The sequence below is a fragment of the Serinus canaria genome, chromosome 5, assembly GCF_022539315.1.
Source record: "Serinus canaria isolate serCan28SL12 chromosome 5, serCan2020, whole genome shotgun sequence".
Classification (NCBI taxonomy): Eukaryota; Metazoa; Chordata; class Aves; order Passeriformes; family Fringillidae; genus Serinus; species Serinus canaria.
The window spans coordinates 57,632,704-57,647,837 of NC_066319.1; the positions used below are offsets into that span (position 1 = coordinate 57,632,704).

The window sequence follows — 15,134 nt, forward strand, 5'->3', positions numbered from 1 at the left end:
AAACAACAAAACATCCTTCACAGAATCCTTGATTTGCATCCCAAAAGAAACAAAATTCTATTTAGCCTTAAACTTTTGGTGGTTTAGCAATACTGTGAATTTCTAAATAGATAAATCAAATGTTCTCTGTCTTCTGCCCATTTAGTTAAATCCAAATTAGTTCCCTCTGGTATACTGGTCAGCAAGTGTGAGATGACAAACACACAAAGCAGTGAGCAGACACATTCAGGCTCTCTGGAGCTACAATTAACAATTTCAGGCTTGTTTGGAACATTTACTATTTTAAGAGGACAAAGAACTGCTACTCCCACTGACCTTGAGAAGTGGAGCTGTGGTGGCAATGGCAGCAGCAGTGGCTGCTGCAATGGTTGTTGCAGACTCAACTTCCCTGGGTGCTGACCTGGTGTCACTCCCAGCACCTTCCCTTTTTTCTGTGGAGGCACTTCCCAAGAGCTGCACCTTCACCTCCTTATGAACAGGAATAACCTGAGTTCTAGAAAAACAAAAATGTGCCTGTAAACAGCATTTTCTCCATATCTCCTCCAAGCAAATATTTCCCACACAGCACTGATATAATGTATAAGCATTTCTCCTGAAAGTTCTGACACAAGATACTCCAGGGAATAAAATACTGAAAGCACTGTCATACACAGAAAAAGAGCACTGACAGAGAACTGTAAATTCATTTTGGCAAAAAACTGAAGTGGTGTAGTTGTACAGAAACAGAACAGCTCAGACACCAACAACAATTCACACTCACTTTTGCATTAATGCTGCTCTCAGAGCCTCCTTCTGGCCAGTAGCATACTGGGAAATAAAAACATCATCTGTGGGGAAGGACAAACATCCTTTGTTGAGATAATTGGCACAAAATGTCTATTTCACAGGAAGAGACAAAGTATTATTTCAATACATTTAATTTTGCTGTGAAGAATCTGTTGCCTGCAGGAACCACATCATCTACTGCAACAAATTGTTTCCTTTCAGTAAGCAGAAAATTTAAATAATGGTAAGAGTAAGAGCAGTTTCATTAACACAATTTTTATAGCATTGAATGCTGGTATCAATGAAGTCCAATAATGGTGAGAAAAGTCTCAGTGGTAACTTGAGCTCAGACAGCCCAGTCAATAAAATGCTGCAAATTCTGACTTAAAACAATTTAATTAAGAAAACCCCAGAAGTAATATTTCCCTACCATCATCATAAATTACAAAAAAAAATTCTTAATAGGTGTAAATCATGCTAAAAGCATTGCAGGCTCTCCCTCACCCACTGTTTGCTGGGCAGAGGAGGCAAATGCTGCCAAGTCAGGTAGCTGCAGCCTGTGAGTGTAAAAGTACTGATTTCTGGTCTTAACTAGGGTAATAATTTGTATATTTTCTCCCCTACACAGCTCCAGATACCCAAGAAACCTGCAGAAGTGTGTTTTCTTTAAAAAGCCTTCACTTCCCTAAATCTGATTGAAACTGGCAGATTCAGAAATTAAAGGAAAAGACACTGACATTGTGATTTCTAGGATTCCTAAGGATTAGAAACACACTTTTTTGGTGCAGGCTGCTTGAAGAAAAATATGCCTTTGTAGTAGAGTAATTCACAAGAGGAAAATGGAGCAAAACAAGACCCTTCCCCACACTGTCTATTCAGAGACATGAATATTTGGTTAACAAAAGGAATCTCAACTCTGGCACACTGGCAATAGTCCCACTCAGTTAATTAAAAAAATGTAATGCCAGCAAGAATTAGATAAAATTTGCAAAATTAAAGAATGCTTGTTACAATTATCATCTTTTTATCAAAGCAACCTTTGAATATTTTCACTCAGAAGTTTTTATAATGAAAAAACCACCCTAAAAGCTCCCTTTTCCTTTAATTAATCAGTCTCCTTACAAAAAAAAGAGGTGATTGTTGTGTTTTACCTTCAGATCCTCTGCTATTTTCCAGCAGCACCAAAGGACCATTTTGTGCTGTGGCTTCTTTAGGAGAATCCTTCAGAAGAAGAGCAGAAAAAGCAGAGATGAAAGCCCCTGTAGCCAAAATTTTAGAGGCAGATGGAATTGCCGAGCACACAAATGGAACCATTTGCACACAGCAACACAAAGGTCTTGGCACAAAACATTTGAAGACCTCTGCACAAAAGGATCTGGACATTGCTGGCAAGAACTCCCATGGCATTTTAGAGACTGAAACTCCACAAACACAGTTCAAATCAAAACCATATATTTTACATGCTAAGGAAGTTTATTCTCCTCATTTATGGCCAAAGAAGCAGTAGTGAAACTCTACCTGCTGAAGTTTAGAGAAGTTGCTAATCTTGGACAGTTCAGGATTGTTCACACACAGAGAATTAAGCAGATAGAGAATTAAGTGTTAAATAAAGTCCCTCCAAATGCACCAGCAATAACACCACATCAGCAGCAGCTCAAAGAGAAAAAGCAGCTGCACAGTTGTGGTGCAGAGGATGGGCCAAAATCTTTGTGAAATACAAAGCTGTGTTTTACGTCAGGTACAGACAGGCAATGTGTGTATTTGTGATTGTGATATGTGTGGAGTACAACAATGGACAGCTGTGAATTTTAATAATAACTGAGGAAAGTAAAGCATGGCAGAAGGCCTTTGAACCTATCCTATGTTTGCAATTAACCTTGGCTGATTTAGGAGCATTTGAATTACAGTGTTAAGGATGTTGCTTTTTGCTTGTAGTAAGGCCTTAAAGAGTGCTGCAATAATAACTCTTTTGAAGTATAATTTTAGAATATTACTTGTATCCTTGAAACCATAGCTTTGAAATATATATAAAGGAAATATGCTTAACTCACACATTAACAAAACAGAGAAAAACAGCTTGAGAAAGGAAGATGATCATCATCTCAAGGATTTGTGGTTTCGACCAAGGGAAGCTGGACATCACTGTTATGAGATTTATAGTCATTGTAATTAAAAAGGTGGACCCACATCTGGGGAGCTGGACTCCACCAGATGGGATTCGTCTTTATTCTTGCAGAAACCAGGACCAACAGCTCGGAAACTACTACAACCATCTGGGGGTTGCTCCTTTTTGGGACACATCCTGAGATCACAATAGTGTATAGAATTGTGACAGAAAATTGGGAATAGAAATTGCTGATGACTAACAAATTGTAATAGAAACTGCTGAGAAACCTTATGAGTACCCCTACAAATACCTGTAAGCCCCAACTATCGGTGTGCAGTTGGATGGAAAACTTCCCCCAATGTACGCAGCGCTGTGTTGCTCATACTTTACCATATTAATTAATAAATTGATTGCTGCTTGAATATTGGCCTAGTCAAGCTTCTTATTTATAACATCCTGTACTGCTTTTAGAGGAGCTACAGCTTTTTGAGGAAAACAGTGTTCTCTTAGCTTAGGATTACAGAAAGGAGCAGCAGCTTTTCTTACCTTTTGGGATAAAAACATGGGCTCGGAATTTTCAACTGGAAGCAGGCGTTCTGGATATGCTTTGGTGCTTAGGACTCCTAAAATAAAAGCAGTTTTACAGTGGTCAGAATCATTTGTGGTGCATTTTCTGTACAGCTCCACATTTCCCTTATCTCTGAAGGCCTAAACACCACGACCCTCATAACACAAATGAGCACAGACATTGAGCTGAAACTTAAAAACATCAATGAATTCTGTGAATCTGAATGAAAAATTCAATTTACAGCATGGGGAAACCTCTGAAAAATAGAATATTACTAAACAACTGATGCCTTGTGAAGGCTGACCTAGAACAGAGACTGGACAGAGCTAAAGAATAAAGAAGGGATTTATTAAAAGGCCCCAGCAGATCCACTCTGGGCAGCACAAGAGCCCAGCCAGGGCTACACCCAAGATAACCAAAATGGTCACAAAAATGGACCACAGGTCACAGGGTTTCACACTTTGATAAATTCTGCTCCATTTGCATATTGGAGTTAATTGTCCAGTTCCAGCTTTAGCCAATGCAGTCCCATCCTTCTTGTTTTTCTCTCTTCAGTCCACGTTGTTTGTGCTCTTGGGTCTGAGTTTTGGATCATTTGTCCTTGGTCCCCAGCTAGAGAAGGAATTGTTTTGTCTCCCTACTCTGTGAAGAGAGATTATGATCCCCTAACATAGCTCAGATCCACACACTAAAGCAGAACATAATCTAAAAAACAGATATGCTAAAACCTGAGGGATCACATCCTTTAACCAGGGATGCTTAACAGGGATTAAGCATCCCTGCCCCCATGGAGAGGGACACCTTCCACTATCCCAGGCTGCTCCAAGCCCCATCCAGCCTGGCCTGGAACACTTCCAGGGATCCAGGGGCACCACAGCTCCTGTGGGCACCCTGTGCCAGGGCCTCCCTGCCCTCACAACTCACATCCCGTGTGCAGAACAGCTCGGGAAAACAAACACTGCTGACAGCTGCGGTACGAGACTGCAGAGACTCCTTAATTACACAGCTCCCCCGTGGCTGCAATCGCCTCTCAGCTCGGGTCTGTGCTGAACGCGGCGCTCACGGACCCACCTGCAGCGGCGCCGGGGGAGTCGCGGGTGGCGCCGGTGCCGCCCGGAGCCCTGGCGGGGCTGGCACGGGGAGCTCCGTCCGCAGCCGAGTCCGCGGGGCAGGGCGAGCTCCCGTCCCGGAGCTTCTGCACGGCCACCGGCATCTTCCGGCCACGGCCGCCGCCCGGGGGCTGCTCCCTGCGGGCCGCCGTGGAACGGACCAGCACCTCGGCCGCCGTCAGGCTGCCCAGCGAGTCCCGGCTGCCGCCCGAGCCGCTCTCCGCCTCCATGGGACAGCCTCAGGGCTGCGGCCAGCGGCGCCTTCTCTCGGCAGGGCCGGGAACGGGAACGGAGCCGGGACAGCGGGAACAGCCCCGGGGCTCCGCTTCCCTCCCACGGCTGCCGTCCTTGAGAGAGCACCGCTCGCTCCCGCTGTCCCGCCCTAATCCCGGCCCCGATCCCGCTGTCCCGGCCCCGTTCCCGCTGTCCCGGCCCCGATCCCACTATCCCGGCCCCGATCCCACTATCCCGGCCCCGATCCCGCTGTCCCGGCCCCGATCCCGCTGTCCGGCCCCGATCCCGCTGTCCGGCCCCGTTCGCGCTGTCCCGGCCCCGTTCCCGCTGTCCCAACCCCGATCTCGCTATCCCGCCGTCCCGTTCCCGCCGTCCCGTTCCCGCTGTCCCAGCTCGGCCGGCGGCACCGGAAGCGCGCGGTGCCATGGTCACGGCGTCCCCTTAACCGGCGTCCGGCGGGAAACGCGCGGGTCCTCCCCTCAACGGCGTCCGGCGGGAAACGCGCGGCCCGAGAGGGTAAATCGGGCGGCGCCTCCGCGCTCGGCGGATTCGCCCGGGTCCGTGGCGAATCTGCGGGGCCCGGCCCGGGACGGGCCCTCCTGGTGCGCGCGCGCGCGCGCGTGGCGAATCTGCGGGGCCGGCGCGCGGGCGGTGAGTGCGCGCGGGCCCGGAGCGCGTGAGGGAACGGGCGCGGGAACGGGCGCGCGCTCGCGAGGGACCGGGAGCGTCCCTGAGGGGCCGCGAGGGACCGGGAGTGGTCCCGTGGCTCGGGAGGGACTGAGAGGAACCGGGAGCGTTCCCGTGGCCCGGGTGAACCTGGGAGATACCGGGAGCCTCCCCGTGAGGGCCCAGGAGAGCCCGGGAGACACCGGGAGCCTCCACATGAGGGCCCAGGAGACACCGGGAGCGCCCCCGAGGGTCCTCAATGGGAAAATCCCCGCTCTGTACCCGGTGCTGGGCCGGGGTTTGGCTGGGCGAGTGATTCCTGAGGGAGAGGAACTCAATGTGCCCTTGGAAAACTCGACCTTTTGGCCTCAGGTTTTGGTTTTATGGGGTGAGAAGCGTCAGCCAGGTGTGATTTCACTTAAAGACGAGAGTGCTGGGGGGAAAATGTGTATTTTTCTCAGGCCTGATGACTGTACACGTGAGGTGCCTGAGGTCAGGCTGACTCTGGTAACTCACCTTCGGTGCTCGATTTCCACCTCTGATCCCTTCTCCTTCAGAGCAGGGTCCAGGCCAAATGCAGGAGGCAGTGAATGATAACAAGCTGAGTACCTGCTACATCTGGTTATCCAGCTCCTGACTATCCCTTCTCATCTCACTCTGTTCTTCTCACTTCCTTAAGAGGCCCCTGGCCTCTCAAAATTTATTTGCTTGGGTGTCTTTTAAATCTGATGGCAATCCAATTGTAGCCTAGTAAGCCCCCCATGATAAAAGAACTTTCTCTACAAGCTGTGGGGAGTTTACCTTTACACAGTTCTTTGACTCAAGATTTTTATTCTTTGACTCATTTCTTTGGCTTGATGCTTTTACCCTTCTTGATCCTTTTCAGAAACACTTGCATGGTGTCCTCTGTGTGCAGCTGGAAGCAAAGGTTTAAAGAGACATTCCAGCTTTCTTTTTATGGAGTAGATGGTAGTTACAGCTGATTTAGATGGTTTGTGGGGATTACAAGTGTGAGGGATTTATAGTGTCTCTCTATCACTCTTCTTCCCAGAAAAATGCAGCTCTTCTCAAAAAGATGGGGGAAAAAAATCTTAAACACAGGGCTTGTATATTTTCAGAGGGACTTCTCTTAATGAAACTTCTATCTTTGGAAGAGCACCAGGGCCTTTCAAGGGGAGAGATTTCCTGGTTTTTGCTCCTTTCTGGTGACCCAGCTCACCCAGACTGTGTGTCCCTTGGAGCAGAGGTTTATTCAGAGACCTCTGCATCCTACAGTGTGAATATCCTTGCTTAGAGGGGCAGTGCTGAATTTTTAAATCGTGTTTAGCCCACGGGATTAAACCTAAGCCTGCAGGAGTGGTGACTGGGCTGGGCTGGCTGAGGTGCTGGGCACTCTTTCATCACCCTTTAAAAGCTTTTTTCAGAGTTGGAGGGAAAGGGGAGAATCAGCAGGAAATCTTGAAAGAGCACATTTAGCAGATTTTGAAACAGAATGGGTTTGCACATTCCTGGGAATGTTCAGTAGCTCGTTTTTAGATGTAAGGCTGATTTATGGCCGAAGGTGCAGCAGAGCTGTGTAATTCCCCTGTGGAATATTTGAAATGCCTGTACAGGGACAAGAGCTTCAGGCGCTTCAGATCAGGTGGTGCTGATGTGAATCAGAGCCTTTCCCAGGTGCCAGAGCTCTGTGAAACTCCAGTTTCAATCTGCCATTTCCAATCTTGCCAGATCAGTCACAGAAGGACAGGGATCAGGTTTGCCATAAACACAGATCATGAGGCAACCCTGAGTGTGGGAAAATGGCACCGACAGGTGAAACTTTGAGCTTCCTGCCTTTGGCAGAGGACAAAAGTGCTCCCTGCAGTTTCTGTTTAATTATGCACATACCCTGCCCTGGGAGAATTGTCACTGGTCTTGTTTTCTCACAGGCTGGGAAAGGAGAGTGGAGTTACCATCACCTCCCACTGGTTACTCCAGTGATGGGCATGTCCACTCTCCTGAAACAAATTAGGGTTTAGGAGAGAGGCTGGGGAGGGACTTTGGATAAGGGCAAGGGGTGACAGGACAAGGGGTGGTGGCTTTGCACTGCCACAGGGCAGGGTTAGATACTGGAAAGAAGTCCTTGGCTGAACGTGGTGAGGCCCTGGCACAGGGTGCCCAGAGATGCTGTGGGTACCCCATCCTGGCAGTGCTCCAGGCCAGGCTGGAGGGGACTTGGAGCAGCCTGGGGTAGTGGAAGGTGTCCCTGCCATAGCAGGAGGGTGGAATGAGATGATCTTGAAGGTCCCTTCCATCCCAAACCAGTCTGTGATTCAGTGACCACCTGAATAAAACCTGGTTCCTTGTCACCTCCATGTCCTGCAGGTTCTCCTTCAAAACAACCTGTGTGACCTGCCTGCCCATGAGGAGTTCTTGCATTTTACATCCCAGAATCATCTGTGCCCTTGGCCTGCAGTCTCTGAACTGGCTCCCTGTGCAGGGATGAAGTGTGGTGTCAGGAGGCAGATGTCACCATCCCTGTGCTGCTGGCAGGGGCTGCAGGGACAGTTCACTCTTGTGAGAGCTCCCTGATGCTATTTTTAGTTGCTTCATTTTCTTTCTGTTGTAGAAATAATTGTTGCTGTCTCTTTGTTCATATTCAGGCAGCTTGTGTACCCCTTCTCTCCCCCCTGCTGGGAGACTGCAATAGCTAAAGCTCTCTAAAACATGAATGTCTTGCCCAAAAATTGGCAAAGCAGAATAGAAGATTAATTGTAAGTAAAAGACTAAAAGAACTTTGGACTAAAGTTCTTTTAGTCCTCGCTAAAGGACTAAAAGAACTTTTTTTTCCCCAAGTGATTGCACTTCAGTACTCATTTTTCTTCCACAAGTTGAATTAAACTAAGGAGCTTGTTCTTGCTGACACATGATATTAGTTTGCATTATCATCTGTGATAACAGGTCTTAGATAATATGGAAATTAAGGGAAAAGGAGACTAGGCCTCAGTCTTCTAGGAAACTTGCAGGGATGCTTTCAAGCCTTGACTTGTTCACTGTGTTGGATTTGGCATGTGATTCTTCCTTGAGGATGCTTGTTTAAATTCTTGCATCCGTGGCTGTTAACTTTTTCCCTTTTTCTTTGTTTCATTCCATTTTCATTGTTCTCTGTTTTTCTTGCATTTAATTCACTACAATAACCACAACATTTCCTGTAGTTCAGGTGTTTGGTGCAGCTACATAGAAACCAGGCCCTTCACTTTGTGCTGCATCTGTTCAGTGACTGCCAGTTTATATTTGCCTTTTTTCCTTACTTTTTACAGATCACATCTAAAGTCACTGAAACTCCAAGGCTAGAAACTGTTATGACTTTGCTTCTTCCCCAGCTCCTGCCCTAGCTTATTCAGTAAATTTGACAGCACTTATAATAATAAATGAAGTTATTCTGTAAGTCACTTTAGCTGTGTGAAATGCCCAAAAAGTCTTTCAAGGACAGCAATTAGCAGGTGGCTCTGGTAAGGTTTCATACCTGGAATTATCTTGAATGGTTTTTTAACTGAATACATTCCTAACAGGTAACTTCCCTTTGAATGAATGGCTTGGAAGTTTGCTAGCAAAGATGCATTTAAACAGTCTTCAAGGATGCACAAAAGTTCATTCTGATGTAAAATGCTGCAGTTCATATTTATGTTTTTTATTTAAAACTCAACCTTTATACTCACCTTTAGGTGACTGAGCCACAGGTGGTGGAACATGGCTGGACAAATATCAGAGGCTGATCAGATCAAGCAGGTAAGATGCGGCATTTGGGAAGGGGGACTTTGAAAGTCTTGTGCTGCTCTTGTCACAGGGAGTGGAAGGTGTAGTGCATAGGGAAGGACAGAAACTCTGAGTTATCTGAGTTAACCAAAATTTCAGCAGGTGACCATTGACAAACAGCATGTTTTGTGTATGAGCAGCTTTTGCTGCTGAAATCCTCTGACCAAGGGTAAATTTTTCTAGGGACTTGTCCTTCAGATTTTCTTATACCATGCAGCTGTATATAAGAAAATAAACACTGATTTAATTTTTTTTTAATATTCATTGTCTAAATTTTATTTACAGTTCAAGGAGTTTCTTGGCACATACAATAAACTTACAGAAAACTGCTTTGTGGATTGCATAAAGGATTTCACTAGCAGAGATGTGAAACCAGAAGAGGTAGGTGATGGCTTCTAATGGCCCTTTGGTAGAATTGCTGTGGAGCATTCCAATTTCAGAAGCAACTTAGAGAGTTTTGATCTTTAAACTAAGATACAAAGCCAGGCAGTGGAGTGTGGGTGTCTGGCATGATGCTTCCAAGTGAGTGTCCCATCCCAGACCAGCTTGGACAGGGCTTGGAGCAGCCTGGGACAATGGAATGTGTCCCTGCCCATGGCAGAGGGTGGAACTGGATGCTCTTTAGGGTTCCTTGCACCAAAACCATTCCAGAAGTGGTTGTCACACACAGAATCTGCCCAGTCCCCACTGAATATTGGCTGCTCATTGCAATTCTGTGTGTTTCATTCCCTGAGCTGTCAGTGGAGGTTCCTGTGCCTTAACTTCTCATGGATGGTGACTCCATGGACACGGAAGCTGCCCACCTACAGCCTGCATCTCATTCTTTGAGGAATCCTGCTGAAATATTTGTTTACCTGCCCACGTTCCTGCTTTGTAGTGAGTCATGGGAACAGCTCTGGCTGTTCAATCCACTTCCCTGCACTGCAGGGAGCTCCCTCATGCCATCATCTGCAGAAAGATTAGGCTCTCCATAAGATTAGTTGCATGGTTTTGCTTCTCCTCGCCTGTTGAGAGGCTGTTTCAGAGCCTAATCATCTTGTTGGTTAAAAATCTAATAACCTTTACTTGACTCTGCTGGCAGGAAAAGAAAAAAAAAAGCCTAATATTTTAAACTAATCATTGCTTTTGAGCCTTTTCTGCTTCCTTGGAGTTCAGCTCCTTACTGCAGGCAAAACTCATGTCTCCTTTCAGCTTTGGTTCTGCTGCCCGAACAGAGCTCTCTTAGCTTCCCAAGACAGATTTCTTCTTTCCCTATTCTTCTCTGCATCTGCTTTAGAGGAATTCTATTACAGGTCATAATTATTCTGGATTAAAGATTACTTAGGTCCAAAAAATACTCTTAGATTCTTGGAGCAACCTGGACTAGTGGGAGGTGCCCCTGCCATGGCAGGGGGTTGGAATGAGATGATTTAAGGTCCATCCCAACCCAAACCACTTTCTGATTGTGACCTGCCTTTTTTTGCTTCTGTGGATTGCAGGGGGTTCATGTCTGGTAGCACAGGAGCCATCTGTTAACAGAGGAATTAGGAAAAAACCTTATGGGAACTTCTGCTATATTGTCCATTATGGGATTTCCTGCAGAGCACCTGTCTCTGGAAACAGGACACTTGTCTAGATGGTAACTGCTGTGGAAATTCCCATGTTTCTCTTGAGAGTTGTAGTTCCTTATTAAATAATTGAGATTAATACCTCCACAGATCCCCTCTGGGATCCTACACTTGAAAAAACCCAACTTCTGATCTCTTTCCCCGCCCAAGTGCCAGTGCAAGTCTGGACTCCCCAGCAGCATGTCACACACGCCGCTCCCTCTGGCAGCACAGGCCTGGGGCAGCTCCAGGAGTTGTTTCCTAGGGAGACTCCACTCCTGCTCAGCAGGTTTGGCTGTAGCTTGTGCCAGGCTGAGGGCAGAGAAGGGCAGGGGGTGGGTGGTGTGTGGAGCTTGCTGGGGTTTTGTCCAGTTCATTTCATCCCTTCTGCTTTTCACATCCCTCTGGACTGAGCAGAACCAAAGCAATGTCTGCATTCCCAGGCAAAGGGGGTGCCTTTCCTTTCTACCCAAATCTGTTACCTTTGCAGTGATAGCAAGGTCTTGAGCCGTGGCACAGAATATCCAATTAGAAGGACTGTAGCTCAGAAATAATCTCACAACTCTTTCTGTACACTTTAAATTTGAAAAATACTGTGGATGGAATAGGCTCTGGTATTTATTTTCCAGTCCAGCTGACTGATGTACTCTGGTGGCAAGGCAGGTACCAGAAGGCTGATAGAGCCAATGGGAACGAGGGTAAAAAAGGGTTAACCTGAGTTAGCAAAGAGCAGATCATATTTGGCTGTCAAAACCAGTATGTGTTTGTAAACAGAATTAAAACAAAATTTACTGATTTAATGTATTTATTATTAATTTCAAAATATGTAGTTCAATTCTACAAGAGGAGCCCCAAGGACAAAAGGATGGTATCTCTTGGGGTCCAGGGTGTTTTCCATGGAGACTTTAATATTTGAGTGAATATTTGTAAATGTTTCAGGCATATCAGAAAAACTCAACTTTACATTTTCTACTGCCCTCATCTTGACAGTATGAGATGTACTCACCCAGTTGTTTATCCCTGTCTGTGCTGATATTTTGGGTCCTGGCTGGGGACATGTTTGACTTACTGTCTGAAGCCCTGTGTTTCCCTCTTGCTGCAGATAACTTGCTCAGAAAACTGCCTGCAGAAGTATCTGAAGATGACACAGAGAATCTCCATGAGATTCCAGGAGTACCACATCCAGCAGAACGAGGCTCTGGCAGCCAAGGCAGGACTGCTCAGCCAACCTCGTTAGAGCAGAGCACTGTGCTCAGACTTAAGCTGTGCCAAGAACACTGGGGGATTCCTACTGTCAGGATGTGTGTCCAGCAGCTCAGAGCAGAGCTGTGGGTGCTGCTCAGGCAGTGGGAGCAGAAGGGTTAAACAGGAGCTCAGTCCTGGTGGCCTGGCAGTGGAGTTTGTTTCCACAAGGCAATGATGCAAATAAAACTTCTCCCAGGGCCTGGAGTCTGAATTTCAGGGGTGGTGGGAGGGCTCACCTGCCTTTTGCTGAGACTGGTTGAGATGAATCAATGTAACTTGGGGAATACACTTTTTTATTTAATTCAAATAAAATCAGCTGGAGCCATATACATGTGTGTGTTCTTTCCAAAGAGCCATTTTTGGGACATCTGAAAGCAGCACTTTGTTTGCTGGGGGCTCTTTGCTCAGCTGCTCCAGAGTTCTGTTCACTCACTGCTGCTTTAGGAGCTGACAGATGCCAGAGAGAGCTCAGGCAGGGGTGTCCCAGCTTATCTTTGGGTCACTCACAGGGGGCATTAGCAGCACTTGTTGCCTGACGCAGCTCCTGTGCACCCTTTGTTTCCCTCGGGGAGTCCCATGGGGTCCTCCCAGCCCAGCCTCCTGGCCTGACACGCTCCAAGCACTGAGCTTGCTGCAGTTTTCACAGAATTCACAGAATCACTGGGTTGGAAGAGACCTTAAAGATCATGGAGTCCAACCCCTGCCCCAACACCTCAGCTAAACCATGGCATCAAGTGCTACATCCAGGCTTTTTATAAAGACCTTTCTCCTGTGAATGCCAGCAGGAAATACAGGCTCTGCAGAGCACAGGGTCTGTCCTGCTGCTGCATGAACACAGAGGTTTGGAAGGCAGCTGGATTGGGTTAGCAAACACAGCAGTGCTCTGTAAGGATTCTGAGAGCTGAAATCCTGCAGCCAGGGCATTAGTGCAGTGGAATGACAGTCAACAGGCACCCTGTGCTTCGGTTCTCACTCATAAAATACAGGAAAAATGGGAACTGAACATCAGGAGCAGCAATTTTGAGAGTCCAGGTGATGAGGAGTGAACCAAAGCTATTTCTTGTCAGCTGCCAGGTGATTGAGGCAGCTGATTATTGACAGAGGCAACAGCAAGGAAAAGAAAGAGCAGGAGTAGTTTTTTGTTGTTACCTTCTCTGCCTTTCTATCTCCAGCAGCAGCTTGAATGAATTACTCAGCTGTGCAGGCTGTGGATTCCTGGCCCCTGAGGGCAGCATGGTGCCACTGCCACCTGCAGCAGCCACTGCTCTCTGTGCTGCAGCTCTCCCTGGAACCCTGCTCCTGTGCTTGCAAAGGTGGAAGGAGCCAGGGGGAGCCTCCAGTCTCCCATCCCTGTGTTTGTATCACAGCCCCTTCCTCCTTTGCCTGTGCCTCGTTACCGTGGAGATGGATGAGAGCTCACTGAGACAGTGAAGGCTAAAATCCAGCCCAAATAAGGCAGCAGGTCTGCCATGTTCTGTTTTTTCAAAGGAATATCAGGCTAAAACTGTCCAGATTGTTTGCTACAATCAGGCCACAAATGCTGCAGCTAAATTGAATCAATACATGCATAGTAAAGGCATGTATTGATTCAATTTGGAGGTTTTCCTTGGAGCAGTCTCTTTCTGTTAATCACATGAAAGTAATCTATGATTGAGATTTTCCACTGGATCTTCATGTGTAAAGAGGTGCTCAGAAAAGTGCCTGAAGAGTTTAAGAGAGGGAAGTGAGGATTTTCATGTCTTCTGAAGAAAGCACCTTGGAGCTGAAGTGAGGGGGGTTAAAAATTAATGGTTTTCTCTCATTTCTGTATTTGGAGTTAGGAAAATATTTAAATATTTATTAGGACAAATTTCCTTTAATAAAGGTTTAGCAAGTTTTATAGGGACTTAATTACCCACTTTAGGTTTGGATAAGCAGTTTTGTCAAAGCTCTGTTTCTCTACAAAAATCTTGTGGTCTTTCACATCTAGGTGACAGGTTGCATACAGACCATACAAATCTACTTGAGCTTGGAAATAAAATGTATCCATGTAACTAAAGCATCCAGGTGATAAAAATAAATAATATAAAACAGGATAAAAATGGTTTTACTCTGCATCCTAACAGAAAGACAACAGCATTTTCTTAAATGCCATTAAGGGTGTGAGGAGGAGGTGAATCACCTTGCTGAGGCACAGTAGGTACAGGAAGGGATCCCACTCTGATGGAAGAAGGAGCAAAGGGTGAAAAATGGGAAGCTGCTGAGGGAGGAGTACTGAGAAAGCTGTGGAAAAAGTGAGCCAAAGTGGAGGTGGGAGGGGAGGGAGCAGGAGGGCAGCCTGCCAAAAAGCAACTCAAGGAAACTGAGCTGGTAAACAGACACTCATTAGGGGGAGATGCTCACTGCAGCAGGAGTGAGGGAACACAGATCCTTCCTGCTGCAAACACAGAGTTCCTGCTCAGCCCACACAAACCAGAACCTTTTCAGCAGCAAGGGTCAAATGAGAGCCTTGCTCCAGAGTGCCCTGGACAGCACAGTGCTGGCACAGCCATCAGATCAATCAGCTGGAAGATTATAATAGAGGCTCCTTATTCTCTCCAGGATAAAAGCAAAGCCCCAATTTATGTAATCCCCTGCTGAGAGCTTCAACTGCTGAGCTCTGTTGGAAGGCAAGAAAAGGAGTGACTGCAGAGCTGTCAGGGAGTGTGGGTGAAACGCTGAGTGTGGCTGTGGCTGCAGAGCAACGAGGCAAATCCTGTGTGCTCTGACATTCCCCACTCTGGGAACTGGAGCTTAGCAACAGCTCTTAGTTCAGCATCTTTTAGCTAGCTGGGAAGTCAGCACATGGCATTTAAGGAATCCAGTTCAAACCTTAGGAAGTCCATTAAGCTCAGCTCCAAAATTACTTGAATGAGTCTGGCCCAAACTCTAAAATCTGTAAAAGCAATTAAAGCCTCTGACACCTGAACTTTCATCATGTCTGCACATTGAATTTCCAGAAGATAGCATAATAAAAAAACTCAGTTACAATTCTGCCTCATATTGGAGGGTTTTAAAAATTATGTTTTACCTTAACTTCA

The 15,134-nt window shown here is 46.5% G+C and overlaps 2 protein-coding genes across 4 annotated transcripts in view; one reads left to right on the plus strand and one right to left on the minus strand.

Annotated features, from left to right (window-relative positions):
- Nucleotides 1-5,267, minus strand: part of KIAA0586 (KIAA0586 ortholog) — a 69,846-nt gene extending 64,579 nt beyond the window's left edge. For all 3 annotated transcript variants that reach the window (XM_050975634.1, XM_050975633.1, XM_050975635.1), the window contains exons 1-5: nt 4,512-5,267; nt 3,419-3,495; nt 1,917-1,986; nt 761-827; nt 316-493 (exon numbers count right to left, since the gene is read on the minus strand). In XM_050975634.1, coding sequence (XP_050831591.1) covers nt 316-493; nt 761-827; nt 1,917-1,986; nt 3,419-3,495; nt 4,512-4,779 — 660 coding nt within the window. In that variant the 5' untranslated portion in view covers nt 4,780-5,267. The remainder of the gene's footprint in view (nt 1-315; nt 494-760; nt 828-1,916; nt 1,987-3,418; nt 3,496-4,511) is intronic.
- A 77-nt stretch (nt 5,268-5,344) lies between these two features.
- On the plus strand, nt 5,345-12,402 carry TIMM9 (translocase of inner mitochondrial membrane 9). The gene is made up of 4 exons (XM_009101648.4): nt 5,345-5,434; nt 9,154-9,217; nt 9,530-9,625; nt 11,933-12,402. The coding sequence occupies exons 2-4, from the start codon at nt 9,179-9,181 to the stop codon at nt 12,065-12,067; spliced, it is 270 nt and encodes an 89-aa protein (XP_009099896.1). The 5' UTR covers nt 5,345-5,434; nt 9,154-9,178; the 3' UTR covers nt 12,068-12,402.
- Nucleotides 12,403-15,134: the final 2,732 nt, after the last annotated feature.

Excerpts from the sequence above, each read along its gene's own strand:
- TIMM9 (XM_009101648.4), top strand. The coding sequence starts at position 9,179 with ATGGCTGGACAAATATCAGAGGCTGATCAGATCAAGCAG. Across the intron at positions 9,218-9,529 it reads AGGCTGATCAGATCAAGCAG|TTCAAGGAGTTTCTTGGCAC; the intron begins GTAAGATGCGGC and ends TTTTATTTACAG. Across the intron at positions 9,626-11,932 it reads GAGATGTGAAACCAGAAGAG|ATAACTTGCTCAGAAAACTG; the intron begins GTAGGTGATGGC and ends CTCTTGCTGCAG.